This window comes from Pelobates fuscus, chromosome 9, assembly GCF_036172605.1.
Source record: "Pelobates fuscus isolate aPelFus1 chromosome 9, aPelFus1.pri, whole genome shotgun sequence".
Taxonomy (NCBI): Eukaryota; Metazoa; Chordata; class Amphibia; order Anura; family Pelobatidae; genus Pelobates; species Pelobates fuscus.
Window position 1 is genome coordinate 159,631,258 of NC_086325.1, and position 26,666 is coordinate 159,657,923.

Sequence of the window (26,666 nt, forward strand, 5' to 3'; positions counted from 1 at the left end):
ATTCATTTTACAACCGAGTCATAAGAACAGAATCATCCGGGTATAAACTCATTTCAAACCAGAGTGAATCTAGTGTAATCCGGATATGATATCCAGACTATACTGTTCAAATGAGTGGAGCGCTATAAATATGCACTTAGCCTAAAATAGGGTTAAGGGCTCAGCTGTGTATGGATACATATACAGGAAACAAGAAAATAAAACACAAAATAGTGTAAATCCGCAGTGAAGTTTTAAATGGTTAAACTTACATGGATTGGAGCCTCAGGAAGACAGGCTCGAATCGTATGCACGTTAGTGCCTTATGGGGGCACTGGACCCTTTTGTCTAGATTGGTCTCCTCAGGGAAAGAAACAAGAAGGGAGACTTCCTAGTGTATTACGTTTTGACAATAGAGAAAATCGCAGTGGTTATGGTAATACTCACCTGTTTCTGAGCCAATGAGAACCTGGCACTGGATGATAGGCATGGGTGCCTCTGGAGGGGGGCACCTGCCCTTCTTTAGCAGCAGAGAGAAGTAGAAAGCCAATAGGACTTAGTATTAAAAATCTAATTTATTGGGGGGGCGTGGCCTGACACCGAGCAGCATGGACGCATTCTAACGAGGCTCCTGCTAACCGGGTGATTCAGGGCTAAAATAAGCGGACTGAAAATAATTTAAAAGCAACTTACCGTCTCCCAACACGTTAGAGATGTCGCAGAGACAGAAAACGAAAACTGCAAAAGCAGATCGAGCCTCCTTCTTCCTGGCTAAAACGGCGACATCACACACGCGAGAAGGCCGCAGCCTGCGCGAAGATGGCGGCGCCGCTCGCTCTGAAGAGGACCCCCCTCTATCTCCGATGTCCTCAGATGCAGGACCGGAGGACAGCCCGCTCACAGCGCAACAAATGAAAAGCATGATGTCCGAACTCACAGACACCATCCAGAGGAACATGGCAGCACAAATCCAATCACTCACAGCAGACCTCAGGAAAGAGATACTTGAGGTAGGCCAGCGCACCGCTCATATGGAGAAAAAGATGGATGACTTCGCTGAGGCGCATAATAGCCTCGCAGACAAACTGCAAGAACTGGACGCCGTCCTGCACGACCATGCGGTCAAAATGGCCGATATGGAGGATAGGTCGAGGCGAAATAATTTGCGTATACGCGGCATCCCAGAATCAGTGCTCAATCCAGCACTCAATACCTACCTGCTGGACCTTTTCCAGGCGCTGACACCGGAGACCCATCCAGACCAGCTCATCATCGACCGGGCACACAGGTTGAGAAGGCCGAAACACCTCCCCAATTCCACCGCGAGGGACGTGATAGTCCGAGTGCATTTCTATCATGCCAAGGAGAGGCTGGTCAGAGCATCCCGCACACCAGGCATGCCAGATCCCTACCAGGACTTGAAAATCTTTACAGACCTGTCGGCCGCAACTCTACAATTCCGCAAGAGTCTGACCCCCCTCACGACGACACTACGAGCAAAGGGGATTCAATACCGCTGGGGATACCCCGCAAAGTTGCTCATCCAGTACCAGGACTCGCTACATGCAGTTCATTCCTTGCCGGCTAGCAAAGAAAAATTTAAGCTGTGGGGTCTCCCAATTGCTATAGTAGGCGACCCTAATCAAGCTAAGATTCCTAGGATGTCCCCGGAGTGGGCCCCTGCCTGAATACAACAAGAAGCGAGATTAGGAGTGTGATAAGTATATCTATCCTCCTCTGCTGCACTTCAAGAACTCATTAAGAACTCTGCACTGCTGTTTTAAAATGTTATAACATGTTATAGTTTCTATGTTGTGAGATTAGATAAGGACGTTTCAGGCTCTTAAGGTAGCATCTACATCCTCGTAATTATATTATAGTATGAGTAACATACATGCTGTATAAGTAAAAGGGTTAAAAAAAAAAAAAAAACTGTGAGCATTATAGATACAGCTAACTCTAACCATATTATGTACATAGCCCTGAGGGCCCAAGTGAGCCACCCCAACATCTGGCTCATTTCATGCCCCCCCTCCACTGTGACCAAGATCAGCTTGGCGCACATCAGCTCTCTAGTGTAGAGCCTAATAAGGGGTTCTACCCCTCACCCTACCCCCAGTTTATTCCCCCCTTCGTTCCCTCCTTCCTCTACCTAACCAGGTTTACCCCAGCAGAATGTAAAGTATCAAGAGACATAGAGCCCGACCAATGCCGTACAACACGAACCACCGTTAACACCCAGTCCGATGAGTACGGGACCTATTTAGCACCTAGATACAATTACGATATGGACAACTGGACTGTCCTCACTCTATTCTTGGCTCACTTTACCTTAGCGAATGACATAGCGAAACTTGTCGACAGTAATCATAAGAGTAGTGACGTATAATGTAAAGGGGTTAAATACCCCAGGGAAAAGGTGCCTATTGCTAAGGGATTTGATAAAATCTAAAATCGACATCGCATGCATTCAAGAGACCCACTTTAAGAAAGGCTATACGCCAAAAATCTTTAATAAACAATTCCCAATACAATATCATGCGCTCTCGGCAACCAAAACCAAAGGAGTATCTATCCTAATACATAAAGACGTCGCATTCACCACCCAGAGACAATATATAGACCACCAGGGTAGATTCATAATCCTGCAGTGCCTCATTAACGCAACCCAATACACGCTAGTTACGGCATATTTCCCGAATGAGAACTCTAACCAATACCTCAAGTCCCTTCTAACGAAAATAGATCAATACCGCTTAGGTAATCTATTGCTCTGTGGCGATTTTAACTTTACCCAATCACCCTTGGACAGATCAACTCAGAGGGGCTCTCAGACTCGCTTGTCCCAAGATAAGACCCACAAGAATATCACCAAGACACTCTCCCTGCACGACCTGTATGACGTTTGGAGAACCCTAAATCCTGACACGCGAGACTATACCTTCTACTCGAGGGTGCATAATTCGTACTCTCGGATAGATGGGTTCTTTGTTGATAGAGTGACCTTGCCTCTTATCTCTGACTGTAAGACTGGTGAGATAACGTGGTCAGACCACAGTCCAGTTATCTTAGTACTGAAAGATGAATTCCAATTCAAGGGGAGAGGTACTTGGAGGTTGAATGACTCCCTATTGAACGATGAGAAATTCACCGCTACCATTAGCAATGAGCTCGTAAACTATTTTAAATTAAACAATACTCAGGAGGCGGCGGCATCCACTGTCTGGTCCGCACATAAGGCGGTGCTTAGAGGCCTTTTCATTAAGCAAGCTTCCCGTATTAAACGAATCCAAGATTCGGCAATGTTAGAATGCCACACACGGATAGCACACCTTTCAGCGCTAAATAAGACTCAGCCCACCGTAGCAACGGGGGAGGAACTCACCCAACAATATGACAAACTGAGAGTTTTGACGGCGGACAAAACTAGGAGACTACTCCATAAACTGAAAGCTACAGCCTACCACCAAAGCGGTAAAACCACTAAATTGTTAGCGTCGAGATTACGCAACAATTGCAACGTACAAAAGATAGCACACCTTATAAATGATAGAGGTCAGAAAATACTTAACCCCAATGACATATCCCGAACCTTTGCAGAATTCTACGCCAAGTTGTACAACTTACACCTTAGAACAGGCACATACAAACCGACTGAAGATAGCATCTCCAAATACCTCCACCAGATACAATTGCCGAGACTCACACAGGAACAAACCACAACACTCCAACAATCCATAACCTTGACCGAAGTCAGCGCAGCTATCAAATCCCTACCATTGGCAAAGTCACCCGGAGCCGACGGCTTCACTAACACATACTATAAGAAATTCGCAGACACATTAGCACCCCACTTGTTACGAGTATACCAACAGGCCTCCGAGACGGGTTCCCTCCCTCCGGAGATGCTTATGGCTACAATTATTACCATCCCAAAACCCGGTAAACCTGCAGAAGACTGTAAAAACTATCGCCCGATCTCCCTCCTCAATACTGACGCCAAAATCTACGCTAAGATTGTGGCAAACAGACTAAGCGGATTGCTACCAGACTTGATTTGTGATGACCAAACAGGGTTCGTCAGGGGGAGACAAGGCGCGGACAATACGTACAAACTGATGCACACAATGGAGCACCTTCGGAGGCCTAGCCGGGGGGGTCTGCTGCTGGCCTTGGATGCGGAGAAGGCATTCGATCGCCTCGGCTGGGCCTTCTTGAGGCAAGTTCTAGTGAAATACGGCTTCCCCCACCAGATCATCACACAAATATTTGCGTTGTACTCTGCCCCTAAGGCTAGAGTATTGCAAGCTGGGTTCCTTTCGGACCCCTTCGATTTATCTAATGGGACCAGACAGGTATGCCCACTGTCTCCACTGCTATATGTACTAGCTCTGGAGCCACTTTTGGCAGCTATAAGAACCCACCCCAATATTACAGGTATCCAAGGAAGTTAAAATAAGTGCCTTCGCAGATGACATTCTTCTTTACATAACTAGACCAGCGGAATCCCTGCCTCACATCATGTCCCTCATTCAAGACTATGGAGCGCAATCCTACTATTCTCTCAATACCTCCAAAACCCAAGCATTTAGTATCGGTGTACCGAACAGCGAACTTGTAGGCCTGAGAGAGACTTACCCCTTCGATTGGAGGAAGCATGACATTACATACCTTGGGCTCCTATTTTCTAAAAAACATACAGAGCTATACACGGGCAATCATGTCAGAATATGGAGGGAATGTACCTTACAACTCAAAAGATGGTCGCCTCTTTACTTAACGTGGACTGACAGAATTACGGCAGTTAAGATGTCTATTCTCCCCAAACTGCAGTATATTTTTAGAACACTCCCTATACCTGTCCCGCACTCCTTTTTCAAACAGGTTCAAAAAGACACAGATAACTTTATTTGGGCCGGGTCCAAACCAAGAGTAGCCAGGAAACTTCTACAAGCTCCTAAAAAATTAGGAGGTCTGGGATTGCCAGATGTGATGGCCTACTACCATGCATCCATACTGTCCTCACTACTCCCCCACCATACCGATGTGACACCCCCCCAATGGGTAGAGATAGAAAAGCACTTAATGAAGCCTTTCACACTACCTAATATTATGTGGCTACCGAAAGTATATCGCCCGACTTTGCCACATCCATCTGACCTAATAGCCCTAAAGCTACAAATATGGGATAGACATAGGGCAACACTTAGCACCCCAACGACCCTATCACCGGCAATGCCAGTGGCGGCCCTCCCGTACTGTATACCTACCTTCCATGCCAACCCGTGGCTGGATAAAAACACACCTCTATCACATTCGCCAACAGGGAGCGCTAATGGCATTTCCCACCCTGAGAGACACGCATGGACTCCCCCTAACCTCACAATTCTCATACATGCAACTGAGATCATTTCTCCATAGGTCAGCGAGCACGAGTGAGAAATCGCAAACCGATATGAGACAACCCACAATATGGGAACAAATATGTATAAATGGGTCATTACCACTTTCATGTAAACCTACCTCCATGTGTTACCGACTCATAGCCAACTGTATGCCATTCCCTGCTTCCAACATAGCTCAACAATGGAATATAGATTTGGGAGAGCCTATCCCTCCCTCACAATGGAATACCTTATTCCGAGATATCAATCAGCTTCTCACATCCACTTCCCTAGTGGAACAACAACGTAAGACCGTGTATAGATGGTACATGGTACCCACGCGTCTCCACAAATTTTACCCAAGCAGCTCCCCTACCTGCTGGAGATGCGGGATATTAAGAGGAGATGTCCTCCATATTTGGTGGCACTGCCCAGCCCTTAAACCGTTCTGGGCGGAGGTCCATTCATTCCTACAAAGCTTAACTGGCATCTCCTTGCAATTGTCGCCCCAAATATATATAACACTACTCCTTCCAAGTGGAACTCCTAGAGCTAAAAAGAAACTCATGTATCATGTACTCATCTCAGCTCACAAGGAGATTGCGAGAACATGGAAATCTAAGATATGCCCACCCTTCTCCAAACTAATAGCTGCCCTGATAGAACAAAGAGCATATGAGGGTGCATACACAAAACTGTGGCCCCCATCCCATTCCTCTGCTAAGGCGTGGGAGATTTGGGACACATGGAGATCGGGGCAATTGGGTTAATCCCGATGGAGTAGAATCATAGTTCTGAAGCCTATGAGTGAGCCGAGCCAATCTCGGACTATAGTGTAAACGAATATGCATAGTCTATTCATAACCACTTTGTAATGATTATCTGTTCGGTGCTGTATAAACATGTTGGGCGAAATATATATACAAAACGGCATTCTGCTACCCCCCCCCCCCCCTCCTCTCTCTTTTTCTGTACCCCCCCCCCCCCATCCCCATTTTATGCTGTTGTTTATGACAAGAAAATGCCAATAAAAATTGTCAAATTTAAAAAAAAAAAAAATCTAATTTATTGTAACTTTAAATATTTAAAGTTACAATTGGCTCAGAAAAAGGTGAGCATTACCATAACCACTGCGGTTTTCTCTATCTCATATCCAGATTACACTAGATTCACTCTGGTTTTATATTGTATTTAGTGGGGATAAGAGAGCACCCACTAGAGTGTGTAGCTGCTTTCTAAACCTAACTGTATCTATAAGCGCACTGTACACAGCAACCAATTTATATACTCATTTCAACCAATGAGAGATCAGTGTGAGCTAAGCCGCTGTCACAGCCTCCTTTCCCCTTAGCATGTCTTTTAAACATATTACAGATAAAAAGACAGTGATTGGCTGTGGGGCTGAGTCAACATTTTAGCTCACAATAATTTCTCATTGGCTGAGCCACACTGCGTACCTTCCAATCAGGAAGAAGTCTTGTGAAAAGAGGAGGCGTGACTAAGGAGGTGGGGTTACAATGTAAAAATTTGCACATTTTTTATTTATTTTTTTAAAGCAAAAATTACAGAGGTTTGAACAGCATGAATATGAAGGCATTATCTATCAAATATGCCAGGTCATTGAAAATTATGAAATGATATCAATTATCCTAAGCAACATCCTTGCTTAACACACTTTTGTCAGTGACAAGTTCCAGTTTAAAACGACTACATTGCAGGGTTAATAATGCTGTGCTACTCTGGGTAAGGAACTTACTCATAATACTCTGTAGCATTCAGTAGCGTCTCTTTAACATCTTCTGAGAGGTCCCCAGGAATCTGTGGCATATTCCAGGACAGCTGCTTCCCTCGGGCATGGAATACATTGCCAGCGTTGTACAAGGCCCGGGCCTCACCCACCTGTATTGGAGAGAGGCATAGGGGCTTAATTTAAATCCGTAAATAAGATGACACAAAATGGGTTGCATTAAGGCGAATGTGTTTAAAAAGAATTTGTACAGATAATATCAAAACACTTAAAGGGACACTGTTGGTATTTGTTTCATCTCATTAAACTGGCTATAGTGTCTGGAGTTCGCTGGTACCATCATTTCATTCAGTATTAAACAGTTTTGAATGTTTTTTATGTTTTAATACTAAATGTGAGTCCCCAGCAGGTCATCCTCTCTGTGGTGCTTTGACTAATGAGGAAGTATTAGCTTGAGCAGCAATGGACAGCTGTAATTGGCTTAGAGTGTCAGCTGACTGCTTTTAGCCTATCAGAGCTCCAACTGACGGTATGAATGGGTATGACAACACGGAAGATTGTAATCTCTACCTTAGCGACACCTCCAAAAAGGGCCAGACTGTGGATGGCCAGGAACATTTATTTTGTGTTAAACTGGTCGAACATGGTTTAACACTGAATGGAGGGACAGTGCCAGAGGACTCCAGGCACTATAACCAATTCAAAGAGATGAAATTGTTATAGTGTCTACAGTGTCCCTTTAACCAGCAAAGATACCTTTGGTTTGACTAGTTTCCAAGTGCATTGTGAGGTCTAGATATTTGTGTAATTCTGAATGAGCCTGGTCCCAGTCAATATATAGAGATCACTAAATTTGGCCCCAGCAGACAGTGGGTAGCCATAGGTATCCATTGATATCTGGGGCTCCCTGGTTCTATGCTGCCCTACGGGCTTTAAAGCCCACTTGACGTAGGATGGCATAGAACACCTTAATGGCGTTAATGGGTTAGAAATGGAAAATGGGATAAACGGTAAATGTCTACATTAAACCTTACAATGCTTTGATATCCACATTGAATAACCCTGTATGTAAGTAAGGTTATAGGAATATATTTGGAACAAATAAATATAGAGGTAGGAATGATTAGGGTAGGACTGAGGAAGGTATGAATTGTATTGTATGGGCACCTGTGGTCAAGAAGAGGTGTTCTTTTCAGAATGCTGATGAAAGGCCATGGGGTGATCTAGAAGATATCAGCAAGTAATTTGTCTCTGGAGTTCCCACCTTATCTCCTTGCTCCTGGGATATATCCAGATGTCTTTGGCAGCAGACGATGGCTTCATCATATTGCCCCAGGATTTTGAGCGTATTTCCCAGATTCCCACTTGCTTTGGCTTCGCCAATACGGTCTCCAATGGATCTAACAAAAAAATGAATTGAAAGATATAAACAGGAGACTTGTCTGAGCTCTAAAGCAACAGGAGTTTTGAGAAACCATCAGAAGCTACAATGTAAACACAGAGTAAGGGAAATTGTATTCACACATAAACATTATTAAAGTTAATGTGTCAGCAAAAATGAAATATATTGATTTCAAAAACACCAAAAAACACGATCTGTGATATTAAGAGGAATTTAAAGCATCCTATTATATGTGTAACAATGTACCTGTAACTGTACTGTATGTCTTATTATGTGTATTAATGTATCTAAGTGTATTATATGTGTAACAATGTACCTGTAACTGTACTGTATGTCTTATTATGTGTATTAATGTATCTAAGTGTATTATATGTGTAACAATGTATCTATAACTACTGTATGTCTGTGTAATGTATCTAACTATATGTCTCTTATTCTATGTGTAATAATGTATCTATAACTGTATTATATGTGTAATAATATATCGAACTGTACTATGTGTAATGTATCTATAACTACTGTATATGTCTCTTTGTAATAATGTTTCTAACTGTACAACTCTTATTATGTGTAATAATGTATCTATAACTGTACTGTATGTCTCCTATATGTGTAATAATGTATCTATAACTGTACTGTATGTATCTTATTATATGAGTAATAATGTATATATCTATTATATGTGTAATGTATCTGTAACTGTACAGCGCTACGGAACTTGTGGCGCTTTATTAATAATAATAATAATAATAATAAGTATCCTATAATATGTGTAATAATGTATCTAAACCTGCACCGTGTACGTATCCTATTGTTTTTGTACCGTTGTATTGTATGTGATTCCCAAGACACACCAGAGAATGAGAGAATATCTCAACTTCTCCTTCCTGGTAAAATATCTTCTGAATAAATGCATATATCTCCCACCTGCTGGGTCCCATGTATCGCATGGAGTCTCTCTGCAAGGTTATGGAGAATGATCTGAAGGACGGCGCACTTGCTGACAACTCTTTAAAAAGGGAGCAACCCAGAGACAGACAATATATAGGACCCCTCACCTGGCCAACATGAGGTCATGCTTGTGGTATTCCAGTGCCTTCGCGTACTCTTTTAAATAGAAGTACGCATTGCCCAGTTGGCTGTAGATGGCGCTAAGAGTCTTCAGATCTTCCGTTCCCACCTGGACAGCAGCTTCGAAGAAAGCAGCACCTGCTTTAAAGTCTCCGGCCTTGCAGAGACGTTCCCCTTCCAGTGCGAGCTCCAGACAGGAGGCCTCCATTCTGCAAGGGAAGAACGGCCCGTTAGGAGAATATTTACTCAGTCTGTGTCTATGGGAAGCAGGTACAGACAGGATTAGACAGGAAAACCTTACAGGAGTTACATCCTAGATAATGGTTACTATCGGCTTTTAGATAACAGTGAAATCCATCATTACTTGCATAATAACTAAAGGAATATACAGAACCCATGGTTCTGTATATTCCTGCTCCTGTACCTGCAGCTAGTAACTACTGGGCTGTATGCACTGAAATGTGACAATGGAAATTGCAAACCGTATGAAACAAATAATAAATGTTACTTTTAAAATAATTAGAAAAATTACTTATTTTTTTAAAGCATAGCGGTTTTCGTCTAAAATTTGCACTTCCTTGTCAATTCTACACAGTTCAAGCATTATTACAAATCAGTATTACCGGATACAAAAAATTCTAATTCCGACAGGGTCAGTTTAAAGGTTTATACCAATCACTAAAGCCCACTGAAGTGGTTATGGTGCCATGAGTCCCCTGCTGCCATTCCCTGGTAATGGGGCAATCTGTTTTGCAACAGTTTGTCCTCTAACCTGGGTCCTCACCGGACGCTAGGTCTTCTCTGCAGCAGGCAGAGTTGCAGAAGTCAAGTGCAGATCCCACCAGCGATTAAATTGCTCTTAGGTTCAGCTGGCCCATCTGGGCAAAGGAACTTGCGCCAAATTGACAATGACGCCCCCAAGACGCAGCCGGAGTAACACCTCTGGCAGAAAAGGGGTTAAACTCTGTATGTACAGTGTGCCAGAGAAAAACACTCAAAACACCATAACCACTGCAAATAACTGGAGTGGTCATATTCCTTGAAGTAACACTTTGCCGTTTTGAGAACCAGTGAGAGTTGACATTTGCAGGGTATTCATTCAAGTGAGAATTCAAGCCGAATGGAAAGTGAATTTCAAATTTAAGGTGAAAATAGCTGACTCAGAACATTTCTCCAAGTCAGCGACGCTTTCGGCTCGACTACTCTGGCCTTAAATTTGAAATTCACTTTGAATGATCACTTTAGCAAATAATTCGATCAGTGTGTTAAAACGGATCTGTTTAGGTGAAAAATTTAAGTTTTCTCTCCAAGAGTTGGCAAATGAAACTGGAGGCAAAAAAGACTATGTACAAAACATAACATCAAATGTTAAAAATAAATCGTACTTTGCAATACAGGAAGTGATCAATGTGCATTTCAAAACGTTCTGCTTTAACAGGTGAATAATAAACAGAATTGCAAAATGTAAGCCAAAAATAACTGATCTGAAAACAGTTCTTCAACTCTACTATATAGTCACAACTTGTCTATTTTGGCCAAAGTTTTGCAATATACGGCGGAAACCCTTTTAGTCACCGACCAGAACTACCGGATCAAGCTCCCTGACTGCCTATGAGCAGCGCTGATCACAAACGCTCGCAATAAAAAAAGGTAAGTTAGCATGTGCGTAACGGGTTAATTCTTCCGCATATTACTCTGCAGTTAAATCTCCATGGCTTTTTTTAGTTCGACCTTTAGCAATACTTCCTCTTTAGATCTGTACATAGTGTTTGTTTATTACAACGTATACATTATGAAAAACTAACCCTGAACAATAAAACCGTGCCTTGTTCTTGCCTTAAGGAACAACAAGGGCATAAACTGCTCTAACGAAGACTTGGAACCCCTTGCTGTAGGGGTGTTAATCGAATGTCACCCCTTCTCCCCCCACCACCTTTATAAACCTTTAAAATACAGAAATAAATTGCCTCATGGACATTGAAGTAACCATTTAAAATTGAAATTAAGTTTGTAATTCACTTTGGATTCTCACATTAGTGAAGAACTCTGCAGGTCTCATCAGATGAAAATATAAAAAAAAAAAAAACAGCTTGCTGAAGTACTTTATGTGTGCAGAGTGTCATCTTTTTTCATTTTACAAAAAGTGTAGATTTCAAATTGAAAGTGACACTTGTATTAATTAACCTGGTTACACCTCCCTGGCTGTCAATCAGACACCTGATCCTGTTACTTCCTGGTTTGCTTAGCTCAGTGGAGATTAACTCAAGAGGCAGCAATTGCCCAGAGCACCTGCCTTGCATAGACTTCTCATTGAGCTGCATTGCAAAGACACACAGAAAGTCTTGGCTGAGGAAGGAGAGGGCTTGCAGTAGCTGCAGATACTAGATCTGCAGCTTTTGCAAGTTAAGATTTCATATACCCCCAAAGAAAACCTTTCTTTGGGGTATATCTTATAAATTGATGGGGGTGTTTTTTTCTGCTGTCTTTTTAAGCACCTGTACAATAGACTTAATTTCTGCACTTTAGAGAAAAGCAGAAACTCCTATTTAAAGGATCACTCCAAGCACCATAACCACTACAGCCTGCCATAGAGGCAATAGTACCAGGAGTGCCCTGCCCCCTCCCAGAGGAATTTGTTGAATAGTTTTAGAATGGGTAACCACCATTGGGCTGCATTGGGAAGTCTGTGATTGGACAGTCACAGAAAGTCTGGGCGGGGCTAGAAGGGGAGGGCTTGCAAAGGCTGCAGACATGAGTTCTGGATTTTTTACAAGCTCTTTTTAGATATACCCTCAATAAAAAAATACATAATTAAATGTTTACATTTTGGGTATATCTAGTAAACCGTGACTAATTTATTTTTCTTTGGGCAGTGGAGTGTCCCTTTGACAACTGAAGGAGCTCACAGTTCATTAATTCCATGGCACTAGTTAAAATGGTGAAAATAAATGGCGGAAACAATAATGCTGTCAAAGCCGCTCTAACTTTTACATCTGCAGAAGCTCCCATGGTCAGGGAACTATTCAGGAAACCACAGCTGCTGCCCTTTGCCTCGCAGGGTGTGTGCTAGGAGGTATTTTAACAATTCTCACAGCTCAACTGTATATAGCACAGCTGGACCGCCAACGAGATGTTTGGAGACATTCTTTATTGAATACTATGCTCCGTGCTGAATTTGGAAGGCAAGGGGGAGGCATGGGTGATGGATACAGAGTGGCAACTGTCAGATGCCCTTATGGATGATAAATGCCTCTTGATTCAATGTTCTCCCTCAATCTGCCACTTACATGCATTCAAACTACCTGGACCACAGTTTACAAGCACCGAAAAAAGATTTCTGTAAAGCCACGGGAAGTTAGATTCTTGGTTTGGAGTACATGGGGGGGGGGGGGGGGGGGGGTTGCAGGGAGTATTAAGGGCTAGGGAGTGGGTAAGGATGGGTTAAATATCTGGTTTCAAAATTTTCTTTTCAAATATCCATCAGATTGACTTTGAAGTTTCTGGAGACTTATGTTTATTTGTGTGGATTCCCACGGAAGCCAAAAGATAAAATTGTTGATATGCTGCAAAAAATGATGCAAACCCAGGGTATGAACGTATAACGGTTTAAACGTTAAAAAGCAGGCAGTGGAGGTCAATGTCGGACTATGACTATGAACATGGAAGTTGTGATGGTACTTTTGAGGTTGACATTGTGGCAGGGATAGCACATGAGATTTGAGGGCAATTAGGAAGATTGGGGTTTAGTAAAATGAGAACCAGAATTGACAGACACACAATCAGAGGTTTTAGCATAGGTTCCACACTCCAGCTTGATTAAAGGATTACTCCAACCACCATCACCACTTCAGTGATATTAAGTGGTCATGGTGGTAGACGTATGCATGTGCGGCGTTACTGCTTGAAGCCCTGCACATACAGAGTTATTGTTATGGTGGCTGGGGGCTAATTGCACAGTGAATTCAGAGGGAGACCTTCCTCAAAGTGCCCAGTGGGGCAGGGATGGGGAACATTTGTCCTTCCAGATATTTTGGACTACATCTCCCATAATGCTCTTACCGCCATAATGCTGGCAACGGTACCCCACCCCTGCAGTAGGGCATATTATGCCAGAAAGGTACCCCCTCTCAAAAGGGTTAAAGTGAACCTGTCATGGTAGATGTAGGTTTGCAGGTTCATACCCATCTTACTTGACTCATGTTAAACAACCAAGTGTTTCTTCCATTAATACCGTTAAACGCTCATATTTTAATTTATTTCCATTAACCCGGTCTCCCGCTGATTCCAATCAATCAATCATATTTTTAGTGTGTGTTACAATTGCTATAAGACACACCTCTCCTGCATACCCCTGTTTGGGAAGCACAGGCTTGCTTCCCATGACAGGTTAAAAGTCCCCAACACTTAATGTTGGCTTTGTCTAAATAAAACGTGTTTATTGTCTCTCTCCACTCTCAGTTTGCCTGTCGAAGGCTGCTGCTATAAATCATTCTAGCTGTTTCTTTCCTATTGCTCTGTGCAACTCTCACACAGAATTTACCCCTTCTCCCTACTTCCCTTTGCAGTCATTGCTTTTCATTAAACTGAATTCATGCAGGAGAGACACCCAGAGGGGATTTTCCTGATACAAAGCACAGCCTTCTTATCGTGCCGATCCCTTTAGTAAATAACCAGGTATATGTACTCCCAGGTATCTGTGACTATGTTCCAGAGATGCTCTATATATGTCTGGACTCCACCTTCCCATGATTCTCAGGGAATCATGGATAAACATAATTTGCATAGGATGCCAGGCCATGCCAGCTGGCATTCAATATCAAATATAAATAAAATAAGTTTTTTTTTTTTTAAGAGAACAGCTAATAATTATCATTTAGCTACTATTATCAAATGTGCCATTATTCTCTAAGACAAAATTTCTCTTTACTCATCAAACTGCACTTAGTCATGCCAAGCTCATATTTGCTGGCATGGAATACGGGCAACTGGCTTTAATATTCTGTTGCAGAAACAAAAATAAACAAGATGCCAAGAGCTATAAGAATTGAAGGGTGCAGTGATCTGGTGTAACAGTCACTGTTTATTATAAACAGCCATAAAACAAGCTACCAGCAGCAAAAGACTCACATGCGTGGGAAGAACCCAGATAAAACAGGGCACCAGCCAAAAACTGCAAAACTGGGAAATGGGACGAATTAGCATGGGTGTACGCTTACTTCAACGTCATATATGTCGAGGAGCGACCGGCCAATTAAAGCACCAATTACTCTAAAATCTGAATTCCGACAGACATTTTATGGTTAGCAGTTTGCCTCGTAATATCTCCTGCGTGAGATTATTTCAAGCCTAGTGTTCTGGTACACTGTTGCCAATACACTAGTTAAGAAACCATATTTAAAGGGACACTCCGGACCCCGTAATGCATTTTATTTTAATGTGTGTCCTTTTTTCATTTTGCAAAAAAAATGCAGAGTTCAATAGAAATGGACACTTTTATCAATGAACCTTGTGACACATCCATGGCTGTCAATCAGACAGCTGATCCTGTTACTTCCTGGTTTGTTTGGCTCAGTGGAGGTAAACTCAAGAGGCAGCAATTTCCCAGAGCACCTGCCTTGGAAAGACTTGTCATTGAACTGCATTGGGAAGTCTGTGATTGGACAGCCACAGAAAGTCTGGGCGGGGTTAGAAGGGGAGGGCTTGCAAAGTCTGCAGGCAAGAGATCTGCAACTTTTGCAGCTGTTTTTAGATATAGAATGAACTAATACATGATTAAAATGCAATTTTATTGGGGGTATATATACACTAAACAATTTTGATTGTATCTATTTTTTTTTTTAAATGTATTTGGGCTGTGGAGTGTCTAACATATTTGTAACTATTTGTTAATAGGTTTAGAAAATCTCTGCGATGTAAATCCAGCTGAATCTGGAACCAATGTTGCCTCTAAGGCAAACAGTATGACTCTAAAAATGGTGAGAAAGGGCTAGTAAGACATATTATGTACTGTAGTCATTTGCAGCCGCCCAGTGATGGGAGTGAGCGCAGGACTTGTCTTTCTGCATTTGTATCCATTTTTTTTATCACTCAGCCTTGTTACAATGCAGCCGCCCATCCCATGTGTTCCCTATTAAGGGTTAATAATGTATAGGGGTGTATATAAAAAATGCCCCTTTCTGTCTCAGTAGAGATTTTTGCCAGAGGCTCAAGGAAGCAAGGTGAATGGTTAGAGTTAGGACCCACCTAGGGGCCCTAATCTGCCCTAAGATCATGAGATTCTGCACTCAGAGCCAAAGACCCCATGAACCTGCCCACTCACCCAGAGAATCTGCCCACTCACCCAGAGAATCTGCCCACTCACCCAGAGAATCTGCCCATTCACCCACATAATCTGCCCACTAAACCAGAGAATCTGCCCACTCACCCAGAGAATCTGCCCATTCACTGTGATCATACATCCATTCACCCTGTCAGCCACAGAAACTCTCCATTCACCCCTCGAGAATCTGACCACTTATCAAGTCCTTTGGAATCTGCCCACTTACCCTAAAGCGAGAATCATAACGCGTCCCTGGGCATCACAGAACGTTAGCTCTGCTGGCAAGTTAGACCTCACCGTTCTAGAGGCTGAATGATTCCAGACTCTGGTATTAGAATACCTCTCTAGACGTGCAGCCCTGGAATACCATCTATAGGAAATAGACAGAATTCCTCACGTCCCCAAGGCCCAACATGCACCGTGTGCTTATTTACATTATCACTAGCACAATCTGTTGGTTCCGGAGCCTGTACCTCTAATATAGCTGTATGTGGAAAAACGATAAAAAACACACAGTCAGCCAAACCTGGTGAATGTGTTTGTGTCTACCAGATATCCAAAATAGGGGATAACCCTTAGCTGTATGTGACACCCAATTCCTAAACTCAGCCCCCCTCAGTGCATTAACCCCTTCTATACAGCCATACAGCATGTGTGAGCATCTATGGGGAGACCAGACACCACAGCAGACAGTCTGCTCAAGGACAAATAAACCCTATGAAGGTCACGGTTACTAGTCTACTTCGAAGAGTTACCATGGTAACACTGGAATGAGGATGTGCAAAGTTCTTTTGTTTCTATAAAGACTGTTTTCGCCACAATATTTTCGACAATTTTTTTTTTTTTTTTTTTTAATGGTTCACGGCTATTAACCCACAGCCAAAATTTATCTCCAAAAGAACTGTATTTTGGAAAGGTTGGCTTAGGATTAGCTAACAATAGGATTAACACTTTCATTGTAAGATAGGAAAATACTGTAATGTTTCTCCCACCGGAGCTTGGAGGGTTAAATTTAAATGGATCAATCGTTTTTTTTATTGGCATCTTCGAAAATCCACCATCTGTGGTCCTTGTGTATAAAAGGCAGGACAGCAAACGTGTGACAGGGTGATGGGGGTAGGTATGGCAGGGCAAGGGGGGGTGAGTTGGACAGCTTTAGGGGCAAGTATGAGAGTTGGGGGTAGGCGAGTGTGACAGGTTAGGGGTGAGTGTGACATGTAGTGGGGCTGAGTGTGGCAGGGTGAGTGTTGCAGGGTTAGTGTGGCAGAATCATGGGTGTGACAGTGTATGGGGGCAATAATACATCCCTGGCAGTCCAGTGGGGTCCCTGGAGGTCCAGTAGGCTGCAGGTGCAGCCACAATCCACGGACTGCGGCTGGACAAGGGGGCCATCGATTGGCTTATAAAATAATGAAAGAAAACAAGCATGACCAAAATCACGGCAAAATGTGTTCCGTTTCCAGTGTTCCATCGTTTGGACACAGAGGGTTCGATCACGGTCTGCCTCTTAAGAAGTTGACCCACTTTTAGCATGGAGATTTTCTAGCAGTGATATAATGAATTAGAAACAACATTGCTAATTTCTCAGTCTTTCACTGTACCTATAGGTGCCAAAAGTAATTTCCAGTACTTTCTCATTAACATTTAGGCAGCCCTAACAGCTTAATCGCCAAAGTGAGAATTGTTGGTAATTCAAAGTTTGGTTTTTTTTTTGTTTGCTTTTTAATTCTTTATTTTTGTTGTGCAGGTAGGTACATGACATTTTAAACGCCACAACAGCGTACATATTTATTCATATAGATTGAGCAGTGGCATGAGTGCGTGCACATTTTTTGAATACAAACAATATAACAGGCTTAACATTGATGAATATTTACTGCCATGTGGTATGGCATGTGAAAGAGTTAAGGTTGCTTAGCTGTACACTAGTGCAGTATAATGAATGCTGGGACATACAAGTCTGCATGAACCAGAGTACAATGAGATTGACCAACGTTTAGATTTCAATTCTGCTGTTGCAATGCTATCATAGACATATCGTATAAACACGGTTTACAGTACAGCAGTTGCTAGATTAAAGAATAAATGTAAAGGTTAGACTAAGTGTATACATCTAGGGAGCGTCATACAGCAGTTAACTAATCGTGTATAGGAAGAAACACAGCAGGTTTTCAGTGCCACACCAGTTAGGGTCAGCCTTTTTCAACTTTAGCTATAGCATAGAGAGCATATTAATAAGTTTGCCTCAGCAACAATTGCAAGCATAGGTTAACGTTCTATGGCTTTAGTTCAGTTATACCTGGTTAGGTAGACAAGTTGGGCCCAGCATCTCTCTCTTCTGAGTAGAATTAAGACTGGGTAGTCAGCATTTAACATTACTAGATTAGCTATGGAATACTGGCACATTTACATCTGGTAAGCTGATTTTGCTAGAAAATTGCTAGTTTGCATTTTGGGGAAGACATTAGAAAACATATATGTGGTTCTGGTCGACTTAGGTTACATGCTAAGGAAATAAACATTACTCATGATAAAAAGCATATTAGGGGTGCCTACTAGGCAAAGCCCGGGTGTCTGCATTTTGCAGGTGAGAGTCTCAGTGCGTGGGTATGCAGGGCGTGTGTGCCGGTCATCCGATCTGCACCTCACAGAATATGGCTGGTGCATCCATGGTGAGGCCAATTCAGCCGACGCCCCGCTTGTGCAGGAGTGTTGAAGCTGAAGAGGGTGCTTGACCGGGAGCCATATTGTTCCTTTGTATGCGAGGCAGGTCAGTCTGTGGGGAAGGGGTTCTCAGAGGTGCTGTGGGTGTGCGGCAGGGTGCTGCTGAGGGTCTCCGTGGCCTGTCGTGCTGGTTCCCCATATGGTGGGTGCTGAGGTTGTGAAGGGGTAGTCCCTGCTGGGGGGTAGGAGGACTCACCGCTGTTCTTGGTCTGCGGTTTCGGGGTTCGTGTCGAGGCGTCCTCCTCCTCCCTCTTGCCATCTTAGCTTTGGCGTTGCCCCGGGCGGGAGTTGCGGGTCTCACCCCAGCCTCTCCTTGGGTTGTTGCTGGTGGACTCTCCACTTCCGTGTCCCCTTGGCGGTAGATTTTAGCCCAAAAGGCTTCAAACAAACGGTCCAATCTTTCTTCCAGAGATAGCCGCTGGGCACTGTTTGGGGGTTGACATGTGGTGTCCGCCATAGTTGCCAATGTTGGTCCGGCTGTGTGGGACTATCCCCTTTGTGGTTGTGCTGCTGCGTTCCAAACTTTAGGTACCGGGATATCCCTCACCGGTGGGGGGGGGAGGGAGTTCGCCAGAGAGACCTCCAAGTGAATGGCTGCAGGCAGCGCAGGGATCGTCCGCCTCTCCGCCCCGTCTGAGTAGGCCTCAGGTAGGCCTCAGGTCAATCCCCGGTTAGAAGCCGCCGGTCGCGGTCAGGATACTAGGCTTTTTACTCTGCGGTCTAGGGCTCCATACTCAATGTCATTTAATCGTCGTTTTGTCAGGGTTTTGCCCCAATTCCGGCTGGATATGAGCGGTTTTGCACGTTGCTCTTCTCCCGTGCAACCGCTCAGCTTGGCTGCTTGGCTCCGCCCCCTGTAATTCAAAGTTTATTTAAAAAGCAGCCAAAGTAGTCCGGCTACTTTGGCTTTAATGGGACACATCGGGCACCATAACAACATAATCGTTTTTTGGTGCAAGGATGTCCCCAGGTTCCCAGCTATTTCAAGGGGTTAAACTGTTTGTTAAAATCTGACATCCAATCATTCTGCCCATCTCTGTCCGCTATACAGAGTACAGATACACCGACTAGTGAATAAGACCCCCACTTAGTGGGTAATAGATAAGAATCTAAACAATTACCCTGGAACTATAGGTACTGTAGATCATAGGCATGCGCACGGGGTGTGCCGGGTGTGCCTGCACATAGAAGGATTTTCACCTTATGCCCCTGAGGAAGTTCAAGGACGTTTGAACGAAACGCGTAGGGCTGCTGTATAGTGTTTTAGAGTTTGTTTTTATTGTTTTTTTGTGTAATCTTATTATGTTCCGGTTCCATTGATCCTGTGATCCTGAGACTGGACCATTTTATATGCCTGCTTGCCACTTCAATCTTGTAAGTGTGCCTTATAATTAAGTGTTTATTTTATCAAGATACTCTGCACTATTATGCTTTTTTGTTTCCTTCTACGTATATCATGACGTCTCACCAATCCTGAGGTTTCCACCGTCTTTATGATATGCCTACAACCAGATTTGGGTTGTGAGTGTGAATAACTATTTGCATTTCCACTCCCCTTTTTATTACAACAGTATTGCGCTATGTCTTTTTCTATTATCATTGTATTGTAGATTTTTTCCTTTTCCATTTCTGTCCGCTGCAGTCTGAGAAGTGGGTCCGGAAGCCTTGCACAGGATTCTGGTGATGTTTTCAGCCATTCAGTAGCTCACCATTCACAAAACAGCTTGACAGAAATACATAAGGAAACAGCAAATCGCTGTCACTATCTCTTTAAATCCAGAGACTTCTTGTGTCTTCAGTAACAAGATGGCATGTGGCAATCTGTTTTATATAGATGAACCATTTTAAAAGTGCTGATGTGCCAAACTTGAGAAAGACCTTAAAAAAATAAAAATAATTAACAAGTGAAATGAAGAAATTAATAAAGTTTCTATGTCCCTAAGAAGCCCGAGGATCTTGCAATAAATAAACCTAGGGGAATCACCTAAGGGCTTCCAGTAACGAAACTCCACTATAAAGTGTAAGGTAAATGAATTCCTAGCAGTGAGTTATCTGCTGGGACCATGTAAAAGTCTTCATGATAATGCTGGTGCCCCAAGTCACTGATGTCAACAACCATTTCAAAACATATGGTTTTAATCCACATTAGAGCCTAGGAACACCTCCAATGGCCACTAGAGGTGCTTCCTGGGTCAAAGAATCAATGCATCTCTATGAGAAGATGCTGATTGGCTAGGGTGCCTCCTTGGCTGATATCAGAATTGATATCATAGGAAAGCATTGAATTGGCTGAGATTGTCAATTTTGATTATCTCAGCCAAGGAGGCTGGCCGAGGGCAGAGGCAAACGCCGCCCAGGCCAATAAGCACCTCCTCATGGAGATGTATTGAATCAATGCATCGCTATGAGGAACATTCAGTGTCTGCCTGCAGAGGGTGGAGAAACTGAATGTCAGTCACACTGTGCAGCACTGCCCCAGGAAGCACCTTTAACAGCCATCTGAGAAATAGCCAGTGAAGACATCACTAGGTTGTAAGGTAAACACTGCATTTTCTCAGCAAATACACAGTGTTTACTGCAAAAAAAAAAAAAAAAGGATTTATCTCTGGACTTTTTAAAAATAAAGGCTACGGGGTACAAGTCTTTGCACCATAACCCTTTCAGTAATATGAAGTGGGTATGGTGTTTAGAGTGATCCTTTAAAAAAAATAAACACACAAACATTGCCTACCTCTATCTAAGCACATACATTTCGTATCAGAATGATGCCATGAAAGGTCGCTAGTCCAGCCAACAGCCACGAAGCAGGAATATTAATACGGACAAGAAAGAAATAAAGATTACGGTACGTGCCATTTTTATGTCCCTGTAGTGCCATCGGAAAACTAACAATCCTGACTTTCACACTCGACGGAGCCTGGAGAGACTGTGGATTGACGAGTTTTAGATTTACAAAAGTAGACTATTTATCATTAGGAGACAGAAAAGCAGGGAGCGTCTCGAAAATGACAGATTACGCTTGGCGATTCGCCTCGTAAGAGAGTTTTCAGATATTTGTCTGTTTGCGGATAAGCCGGATGAATCATTACTAGATATCGCTACCAGCTCCACGCTGAGACCAATTATAGCAAACCAAGAGCGACTGGGAAAAGCATATTCACTGCTGGAATTCTGTGGCAAACTAGGAAACGATGCAACCCCTCAGCTGACCGAGACAGAATTTCCAGAGTGGCTTTTTTTTTTTTTTTTTTTTACTCATTCTATCAGATCTGTGAAAAAAAATTATTTATGTCAATTACGAGGTCATAAGAAACTGCATAGAGGCTTTTTAATTTTTGTAAAAAAAAAAAATTTAAAGTGGTATCGTCATTTCCCAGGATTTCTATTGCAAGGTTTACTTTTTCCCTACGTTTAGTAAATGTGTGTTTGTGAGCTCTTAAAAATAAAATTAAGAATAGAAAACCGCACTGCTGTATTTAGCTCTATCCTGGGCACCTCCATCTTGACTCCTTGTCAATCCTTGCTATGAGCTAGAAAAACTAAATTGGTTCAGGTGACACAGGTGTAATTATAGGGGAGTTTGAATGATTTAGTGAGTCAGTTTAGTAAATTTCAAGGATGCGATGGCTTTATCTATTATGAACCCTTAGAGTGCCAAAGATGCGCTCAATACATTGTTTGCCAGGTGCTTGGCTTGTCTCCTGCACTTAAAGGGTAAGTAAAATAAAAAAACAAATCAAATTATTTAAAAAATAAATATGTTGAAAAAATGAATAAATTATCGCTACTCACACAATTAATGAGCAAACTAAAAAAGAATAAAATAAAAATAGAGCATTCTCTCAGGGAGCATGTAACAGGTGCAGGCTGGGATATGGATTCTAAACACAAGAGACGGGAAACAGAAAATGTTTTATTTGAAATCTCTTTTAAAAAAAACTGCTGAATTATTAGAAAATACCAGTGGCAAAGCATTTTTTTTTATCATTCAGCTATATTAAAAAATGTAAAGTGACAGGTCAGCTTCTAAGTGCATTTACCAGGAAGACACGTTATCTCTACATTGAAGTCAGATTAAAATGTCATCTGCGGGGGCGGGGCCGGACCGCCGAGCTGGATGGTCGCAAGCAACCTCAGCTCCTGCACTTTCCAACTATATAAGCCCTTAAAACATGATTTATTCTGGGATAATAGACCGACAGCACCGATCCTCCGTGTGCTGGGACCACTGGACCGAGGGAGAGGCTGACTCCCCGAGTTACAGTCCTCTGGGGGAGAAACTGCCGCTCCAGATGAGGCCTTCTTCGGGGGTGAGCGGTGCGGACGGCCGCTGCCCCGCTATCCTGCCTGACAGTGCCCGGCCGGAGGACCGGACCGGCGAGGACCTGGCCCTGTCCCCCCCCTTCTGGGCCGGCGGGGGTGATCCCGGTCCCCACCCTGTGACCCCGAAAGCAGCAAGGCAGCTTGGGCCCAGCAGCATCAGCAGCCTGATCCGCGGCCTGGGCACCCTACCTAAGATGGCGGATGCCACGTGCGTCAAAACCAGCATGAGAAAATGTGGTTCCCAGACGCCCACAATACATGGCAAAGCAACCAGGCGCAAGCAAACCAACACCCCACAACGACCACCGGTAAACACCCGCCAAGGCATTCCAGCACAGCGCTTAGCTCAAGGCCGCAATAAGCCAGCTCCTGCACTACGGAAGAACCCACTACAAAACAAGGCATGGAAGCGGGAACCTCTGACACATCTGGGAACCGGTCTCCCATACATAACGATGCACCCTGCACCCAGATGGCGACACACCGCACCACGACCAGAAATGAAGACGCCGCACTACAAGCGGACAGCCGATCAGCGACGGAGCTCCTCTCAGCCCACAAAACACTCCAGCACATCGGAGAAGCATGAGCCCACCCGACACCACTACTTTGACGCCTCTTTTCCGGTTGTCTCCCCTGCAGCGACGGACTCTACAACCCAGCCTCGAAATGGAGTGGGCTAACGGCCGGCACGGAACGCGCAGGGGTGGGATGCCACAGGCTACCACCAAAACCCTGCCTGCCCTGATAAATTAATGGAGACAACCACCAGGACTTGGACACTGACGATTCCTGACTCACCAGAATAACTGCATATACAGTTGGTTTTAGCTAGCTGTTTCCCTAGCCGGTCAGAGTGGTCTAATGCATAAATGTTTTGCTTTTACTTGCATTTTGCGTTTACTTAGCCTGCCAGAATAGCCCAAGATATAAATGTGTGTTTTTTTCTTTTTTTGTTTGTTTGGGTTTTTTTTGTTTGTTTTTGTGGTTTTTTTTTTTTAGCATAATCTGTCTCACTGGCTGGCCAGAATAGCCTAATTTAAACTTTCTCTCAACATAAGTTTGCCTAACTTGCCGGAGTAACCTAATATGCATATGCTCCTAGCTTGGTCAGACTGCCTAGCCTGTCAGAGAAAAATAGACTAGAACTCACATATGCCTGCTTAAAACGTGTAACCATACATCACCTTTCATTACAGACACTAAGCAACAGTTGTGATCTCTTTGTTAAAACCTCCAAAACACAAGTACAAGCACTATACCTTCAGCACGCACTCAGGCACCTCATACGCTGACACGCCACACTATGGGCCCACTCGTAACACCTCCACCGCTCCGCTTTCTACGGCGCAGGGTTGGGAAAGCATCTTAGACACAGCAACTACTGACATCTCAATGCAACATACCCTACCAAAGCTTACTGTTTTCGAATGTACCTGTTATATAAAAAATGTGCACTGCCTATCTTAACCCCACTTGTGAAATATGTCACAAAGCTCGAGGAATGCCGTTGGGGTACCTCAAGCCTGTTTGTACCTAATACCTGCACTGCAAAAATAAAGAATTAAAAAAAAAAAAACGTCATCTGCATTCCTCTAGCCATTGTGCTTAAAATGCTCAGACTCAATTTTATTTTTATCTTTTCACTCCTCAACACGTGTCACTCATAGGCGACTGCTGCTAGCGGCGTCCATGGAACGACGCACCAATGTTCTACAATTCCCAGCAAGTAAGCCGCTCGCCAAGAATTGTGGCATATCGCGCAGGTTGTTTGAGGGCAGCATGGCTGCGCGCACAGCTGTCCCGTTAATGTGCAACTTCTGCCTTTTCTAAATCAGTTATTTTTGTTAGCAAATAACCCTGTCAGTCCATAACAAAATTACATTTCCTGTATGTGTTTCCTTGAAATTTAGATTTATTATTTTGTTTTATTATCCATTTCACCTTTTAAGAAGCAGAGCATTTACCCATTTTTTTCCCATAATCCACTTTTCCTGCAGATTTAGGAGAATCCCCCCTTCTCCATCCGTGGTCACACGGAGCAAAAAATCTAGAGCATTAAATCTTATCTCACCTCTTCTTGTGCATGTTTCGGGTTTTTTGGACATATAGCCAAAGCTCTAGAGCCATGGGCAGCAGCAGGACTTTCGGACGTGGCCCACAGTAGACAATTCTGCACACCGCCTTCTCGCCTTGGCTCAGGATGGAGGCCTCACCGTTCACTCGTACTGCTGGCATCTCACCGGCACAGCACGTATAACAATATCTCAGAAATTAAGTCTTTGACCTAACAATACCTCCTCAGATTTCAGGGGCAATTCATCCGCTCATCGAAGGGTCCCAAGCCTGAGTTTCATACTCTACAGAGCTCCTGGTCTACAGTAAAATCAGATATTTTCTACACATACTAGAAGTAATACTAGGACATCGAGCAGGTGGCAGCAGTTCTGTTCCAAAACCTCAGTGTGTTAGAAATTGAATATACTCAGCTTCATTGACTGCTGGGATTGCCAAGGAACACAAACGGCATCTCCGGTGAAAGGCCCATGCACACTATCCAGAGAACAGAATAGTCACTTTAAGAGTATTTTGGGGGGGAGTGGGTCGATTTTTTTCTTCCTAAAACAGAGAAACTATTTGGTGGAAACTATCTGGTGATTTTTTTCCTTGAGCGACCAGCTGGGCCCCACATCAAAGTATTCCAAAACCAATCACAAAATTCTGCTGATTCTCAGTGGCACAGTCTGCTTGAGCTGTCAAAAGATATACACGGTTTCTCCGAGAGGTTTCCTAGAGCTGCCGATTTTTCCCGTTAATGGAGCTCAGTGCTATCCACAGGCAAGGTTATAATACAAATTCCAAAGTGGACTTCAACTGACTTTGAGTCCTGTAGACAGATGTCCTGGATAAGATCAGAGACTCGTTGAAGTGGTCCTACTGCCCAGATGGACAGTCTTTTGACAGAGGGCAAGAAAGAATGGAGGGTCTTCTCAGTAAACTCTCCAAGTTATTTTTTGATACTCGTCCATATCATATTGAGCTGAGGTCAGTCACAAAAGCTTGTCTCTTACATTACGGTCTTATCCATCTGAAAGGCACTGAATCCTTTCTGATCCTCCAAATCTCTGATATCACAGCAATGACAAAGCGGATATAGAACAGCCTGACCATATGCTGAGATTTAAATCGCTAACATTCCATCCTTTTATCTCCCCAAAAACATCTTTCAAACTTTTAAGTGTGTTATCACCTCATTATCGTTTTGTGGCCACCTCATTAACCTTTTTGGTTAATATTCTTCCAAAGCTATGCAGTAACAGAACAAGAAGGTGTGAACTTACACTGGGGTAGGGGAGACCGAGAGGTAATATCAAACCATATAATTGTAATAAAAATTGTAGTAGATACCTGGAATTGTCTTCCAGTGGAAGCAGTAAATGCTTACAGCGATATAGAAAGGGTAGTAGATACCAGGAATAGCCTTCCAGTGGGAGCAGTAACAGTGATATAGAAAGGGTAGTAGATACCTGGAATAGCCTTCCAGTGGGAGCAGTAACAGTGATATAGAAAGGGTAGTAGATACCTGGAATAGCTTTCCAGTGGGAGCAGTAACAGTGATATAGAAAGGGTAGTAGATACCTGGAATGGCCTTCCAGTGGGAGCAGTAACAGTGATACAGAAAGGGTAGTAGATACCTGGAATAGCCTTCCAGTGGGA

At 43.4% G+C, this 26,666-nt stretch overlaps 1 protein-coding gene across 2 annotated transcripts in view; it reads right to left on the minus strand.

The window, feature by feature from the left end:
* GPSM1 (G protein signaling modulator 1) overlaps positions 1–26,666 on the minus strand; it is a 186,753-nt gene that overhangs the window by 118,552 nt on the left and 41,535 nt on the right. Inside the window, exons 1-4 of one of the 2 annotated variants that reach the window (XM_063432878.1) lie at positions 25,024–25,099; positions 9,571–9,792; positions 8,375–8,510; positions 7,120–7,262 (exon numbers count right to left, since the gene is read on the minus strand). In XM_063432878.1, coding sequence (XP_063288948.1) covers positions 7,120–7,262; positions 8,375–8,510; positions 9,571–9,792; positions 25,024–25,079 — 557 coding nt within the window. In that variant the 5' untranslated portion in view covers positions 25,080–25,099. Of the gene's footprint in view, positions 1–7,119; positions 7,263–8,374; positions 8,511–9,570; positions 9,793–25,023; positions 25,100–26,666 lie in introns of those variants that run through there. The other variant, XM_063432877.1, reaches the window with a different exon arrangement.